Source organism: Condylostylus longicornis, unplaced genomic scaffold, assembly GCF_029603195.1.
Source record: "Condylostylus longicornis isolate FDR11 unplaced genomic scaffold, ASM2960319v2 ptg000049l, whole genome shotgun sequence".
NCBI classification, from domain to species: Eukaryota; Metazoa; Arthropoda; class Insecta; order Diptera; family Dolichopodidae; genus Condylostylus; species Condylostylus longicornis.
In genome coordinates, this window is record NW_026578018.1 from 4,152,913 (window position 1) to 4,158,928 (window position 6,016).

Consider the following 6,016-nt stretch of genomic DNA (forward strand, 5'->3'; position numbering starts at 1 on the left):
TTTGTTAACTTAATTAATATCACTTATAGTGAATACATTTACTTTAAAGTTTATCACACATATTATTGTCACAGCATTAAAAATCACATTTTAGAAATTTGCAAGGAAATAGCTTGTTTTTTTAATTCCATAATTTCCATTTTTAATTCTATGGCAGCCTCCTTTTTCGCTTGCATGCGTTCATATATTTTCAACTTTTTTTCCATTGCATCAGACATTCTTTTAGCATATTTATTTATTTGAACCATTGAATCACATATTTTACTTAACATTTCGGTTTGTGAAACCAATAAATCTTCTTTATAGGATTCTTGGCGGCGTCTTTTTGAAGTTGATGGTTGTTGAGTACTTGTTGACTGTTGTTGTTGGTCTTGTTCTTGTTCTTCAACTTCATGTATATTTACTGGCGTATCTATTAAATTCCTTTCTTTGGGAGCAAAATTTGAGTTTTCGTCAATGCCAAACACTACGGCGTCATGTGGAACTGTTTTCTGTAAAGACAGTAAATTGATGATTCCTTCATCCATGGCAGTTAGTTGCGCTAATTTAAATAAACCACCGCCAGTTGAATTTAACTCCTTTTTGTTGTGCGCCAGTTTTTTTTTTAACTTCAATTTGTAGTCACACCAAACCTGAAATTTACATAAATTAATTAAATTTTAAATGAAACTTAAGTTAAAATTACCTTCTGCCATCCTGTAGTACTTCTAATGGGCGGACCCAAGCTATTAAGCTTTTCTGTTAGCTGGTTCCATTTTGCATCAAACTCGCATTTGCTTATGCAGCTATTCTCAGCAAATTTAAGGCCTTTCGCAATAAAGGCGTTCTCCGTCATAAAATTCCCCAATTCTTCAAATTGCTTCCTTGTTGTTACTTTTACGCTAAAAATAAAAATTAAATAATATATTATATGGTTTAATTTATGTATTAAATTACAAAATTTATTATTTTTTATATTTTTATTATATTTTTATTAAATTGTTTTGTTTAAACTTACATTTTTGGTGTATCCATCTCGCTTGTCACTTGTTAAATACATTTCGACAAAAAACGTCGTTTCACTACGACATTTGTCGCTCTACAACGACAACTGGAATATACCTGAAACACATTTTCCCGCTATTCCACGACACGTGTCACTGTAATCGCCATTTAGAATACCAAATTCAAGTCGTGACGACAATTGTCGCTCTACTTCGACAACTAGAATAAGGCTCAATGTATATAAATGCAAATATAATATAACAGTTGTATAACTATATGCTTGTATATGTAATGTCTGAATACAATTTTATATTATTGTTATACAGTAATTCTATATAACTTCAAAACATGTCAATGTTATTGAAATATTTTGTTTGATCTCATAGTTTTACAAATTGTAATAAAAATGTTTCTTACTCATATACTTGCACATAAAAATTGTATGTTTTATATTACAAAAATTCTGTGTAATACCAAACCTACCAAAAATTACAAATAAATTAATTTTCTCTTATTAGAAATTTTCTTTTGATAAAAATTATTTTAGTCAGGATTATTAAATAAACAATAATATTATATTTTCCTATGTTTTATACAAATGTATAAGGGCGAGGTATTATACAATTTTCAATCAAATTAAAAATTTCCATAACCTTTAACACATTTTATACATAAGTATAACACAAAAATCTAAATTACAATTTTATGTGCATTTTACCGTTATTTACTTTATGTGTTTGTACTTGTAGAAATTTATTTACAAAATATACTTCGTCGACTGTTTGTCATTTTAATGCATATGGCATGTTTCTTTTAAACGAAAAAATCAAAATTTTTACCATAAGGTAAACATAGGTCAGATAGGCTTGTTGTGAAATGAATTCTGAAGTTAAGCATGAATTTTAATTTCAAAATTGAGTAAAAGTTTACAAAAAAAACATTTTGACAAAAAAATGTTAATTTAATGGGTAACTTATGGTAACACTACTTCTACGAAAGATAATTTTTGATATTCTTCGCTAAACAGGCTAACAATTATGGATATGGATCAAAATATATTCCAAATCGAATTCAAAATACCTCGACCAACTGCTAAAATTAAATGAGATAGCGATTGCATATTCTGAAAGATCATCCTCAGAAACCTATGGAATGTTCTAAAATCAAAAATCACGAAAATGGCGTATAGATTAAAATTCCATTCAGGCGACAAATTGTACACTTGTGACAATTTTTCCTTTTGTACTTCTACTCCTATGAATTTATGTTTAAAAATTTTAAATATAAAACTGTAATAATTTTACAAATTATAGTAATTATTTACATATAGGTAGAAAATATTTTACTCTTTATTCAAAATATTTTATTCTTATAATTATGACAGGTGTTAAATATACAAGGTATACTTGTATTTTTAACCTGCATTACAAAGTTTTCATTGCATTGGTAATTTTGCAGTAAAAATGTCAATAAAATATATGAGAAAATAGGGATTTGGGATACATGCACACATACTATATACATTTGCAATGCAATCACATGTTATTAGAATTTTGTTGTTTTTTTTTCGGAACAGAAAATTGTAATTTAACAACTTGTTTAATTTATATCAGGATTTTCCAACATTTAAAAAATATATATCAGATTTCTGCTCTGAATTTGTAAGGAGATTTTTAAAGATTTGTAAGGAATGTTTTTAAAATTCAGTTCTAAATTTTACAGCTTAAGAGCTTTACAAGTTTTAAACTCAAATTAAACATGTAGTTTTTAGAACGTTTAATTTCTCAGTTCTGATTTTAAAAACTAAATTTTCGAAAACATTCAAACTGTTCTATTAAAAGAACAAATTTCAAAAACCCGTTCAGTAGTTCAAAAACAATTCCGGAAGAATTCATTGTTTAAATATTTAAGAATAATATAAATTGGCGATTACAATTGACCAGCTATAACAATAATTTGCTATTAAACGCGTTTAAATCAATTAATTTAAATTAGTTCAAGATGCTAGAGGGTTCACAGTACACTCTCACTGAAAGTAGCTCCTATATTTGCTAAATTTTAAACCTAATATGTAAAATTATTGTGAGTGTAAAATGTTTTCTTATAGTTTAAATTTTTAGATCTGACACAATCTTTTACTATATACCAATATATAATTTACTTATTTCGAAGTAATCTTTAAATTTCTATAATTCTTTTTCAGAATCAAATACGAGTAATATATAAAATAAATAAGTATTTATAAATGTATGTACAAATGTAAGTAAAGGATGTAAAGGATATTATTACATTATGCATTGCTATATTAAATTAATGACTCTTTTTTTTTTTGAGAGAAATTTGAAAATGATCAAATTTCTTTATATGCGTCACATTAAATATGAGAACATAATCAAATACTTATACTGTATATGAAAATTTATAATAATGTTGCTTCAAAAGATTTAATATGTAGACATGTCATTGAATATACTCTATATATATATATTTGCGTGTATAACGAATATAGAAAATGACCACCTTATATTATGCATGCATATTGTTCAAAAATAATATAAAATTTCAAAATCATCAAAAGATTTTATAATAAAATAAAATATTATACAAAAAAAAAGGTCATTTATGGTCAACAAAAGTAAATTTTTCATATACATACACACATGGGCTCATAGTTATAGTAGATTATAGAGAATTTGATATTTCAATAAAGCTTCTATATAATAATTTAGTAATTTTTGTTTTCTACTCATTTACATAAACATATTTGGCTTTGAAAATTAGTACATACATATGTGTATGTGTATATACCTAAACTTATTTAAAATATGATAACATTTTGTTCACATTTTGTTTGTGAATCATAAATATATGGTACACAAACGATATAGGATAGATTTACAACCATTACACACAATTCTATTAAATACATATGTGCTAATTAATTTGAATTTAGATAGAAATGCGAGTATACACACAGTAATTTTATTACATATAAAAAATATGTAAGTTATTTATATGTAGTGCCATCTATTGCGACATAGCGATAACATTTTGAATTTTTTGCCAAATCCATCATAATTTGCATATACAAAAATACAATTAAATAATTAGTAAAATAAAAATTTTATTATTATTTTCGTATAGGGTCATAAATTAACATCAGTCAATGTCATTTTAAAATTAATTGAATTTCATATTATGCGTATGAATGTACGATATGTAAAATATTTATAGTTATGATAAGAATGTTTATTTAGTACGGAAACATACATACGATATTTGAGACATTGTTTAAATTATAATAAATATAAATTGGCAAATGGTCCTTATACCACAAATATTAATATTTTGATTAACTAAGCATATAATACAGTTGATAGCATTGTTGATCAAAAATGAACACGGGTCTTAGTATGTGATTCGATTTTCATGGAACGGTTTTTGTATTCCGAAAATGGTTTCCAGAGTTTATATTTATGAGAAAGTATATTGCATATTTTGAGGCGTTTTATCAAAACCATCTTTTCATACTCCTTTTAGGAGTCCATGTACATATTTATTATGAGAAAAAAAATCAACCTATTGAAAAATAGAAAATTAAAAATTTTCAACGTTTTGAGCAATAATAGGCCAATTCACTATTTTAAATTGAAAATTTTATTCAAATTTGAAACGGAAAAATCTAAAACCTTGACATATTGAACAGAAGATTGTGCTGTATACTATTTTCAAATATTGAATATCTCTCACAAATTTCTCTCCTACTCTCATATTATATGACCTTTGTAGTATAAATATTTTAAGCTTGAAAATTATATTATCTTTCAACTTATTCCCGTTGAATATCAAATTTTCCAATATAAAATAAAAAAAAACAATAATTTAATATAATATTATTTTATCCATATTGTGTTGATCTTTTATATTTTTAGTTTTTATTTTATGATGTAATTAAAATGATAAACTTAGTTCATGGCTTTTAACTTTTTTAACAACGTACGTTATATAGATTAAATAAGCAATTATTTTAACCCTATAGAATTACCATATTACATACAAACTCAAATAATATTAAATTTATACAATAATTAATATTGTATGTCTGTGTATTGTGCGCGTAGTATCCCCATAGTGTATCGATTTAATTATAACAATGAGTATAACAATATATAATAATTGCTGTAAAATATATTGAAGGTCAAGGATTAAAAAATTAAAAATTTTGGTTTTTTATATTTGTGAAATTTATTAATAATAATAATTATTATTGTTAAATATTGAAGAAATGAATTGAAAGAGGGTCATGAACTAATTATTTTTCATAATTGTTATATAAGTATATAATTAATAGTATACTTTAAATGTTTAAAGTATTTTATGGTTAAATTTTATGATCGTATTAATTTTATGATTAAATTTTTAATTTTTCTTTAAAATTATGGAAAATAGGATAAATTTTTGTAGGTATTGGAAGGAAATTTTAATCTGTTATAATAATAAAATGCAAATTTTTAAATATTTTGCTGAAAAATATTAAAATATTTAATTGGTATAAGGTAAATTATTTGAAAAAACTATGGGGAAAATACATATTATTTTATTTATGGAAATTTATTTATGAATAATCAAGTGTATTGAATCAGGACCGGGACTATAAAATTGGATATTTGATGTCAGAGTACTATACAATATTTCGATAAAATTTAGGGTGTTTAATTTGAAATAGGAACTTATATTTTATTTAAGATTTTTTCTATAATATTATTATTTGAAAGTCCTCATACTATTAATTATACAATTTATTATTGGTTGCAATCGCTGCCGTGCAATTATTGTGACAATCAAATATACTCGTATTATGTTTATTATTATGGGTATAGAACAATACGCCATTCAGAATGGAAAATTCAGTAGTATTTTAGAGAATTTCTATTTTGGAAAAATTATATACCGTCCTACATGATTATACATATGTAGCTATTCATGTTGCCAGATATGAATAGCTACATATGTATGTGATTGATTTTTTTTA

At 24.5% G+C, this 6,016-nt stretch overlaps 1 protein-coding gene across 1 annotated transcript; it reads right to left on the minus strand.

Moving 5' to 3' along the window:
* Positions 1–83: 83 nt before the first annotated feature.
* LOC129611469 (uncharacterized) lies at positions 84–1,144 on the minus strand. The gene is made up of 3 exons (XM_055524645.1): positions 998–1,144; positions 686–881; positions 84–632 (listed from the first exon to the last, which is right to left on the minus strand). Exons 1-3 carry the CDS (start codon positions 1,012–1,014, stop codon positions 84–86), a joined length of 762 nt encoding a protein of 253 aa, XP_055380620.1. The 5' UTR covers positions 1,015–1,144.
* Positions 1,145–6,016: the final 4,872 nt, after the last annotated feature.

Bases quoted from the DNA above. Each gene is read 5' to 3' on its own strand.
- LOC129611469 (XM_055524645.1), bottom strand. The intron at 633-685 runs GTAATTTTAACT...TGTAAATTTCAG, and splicing joins GTACTACAGGATGGCAGAAG to GTTTGGTGTGACTACAAATT.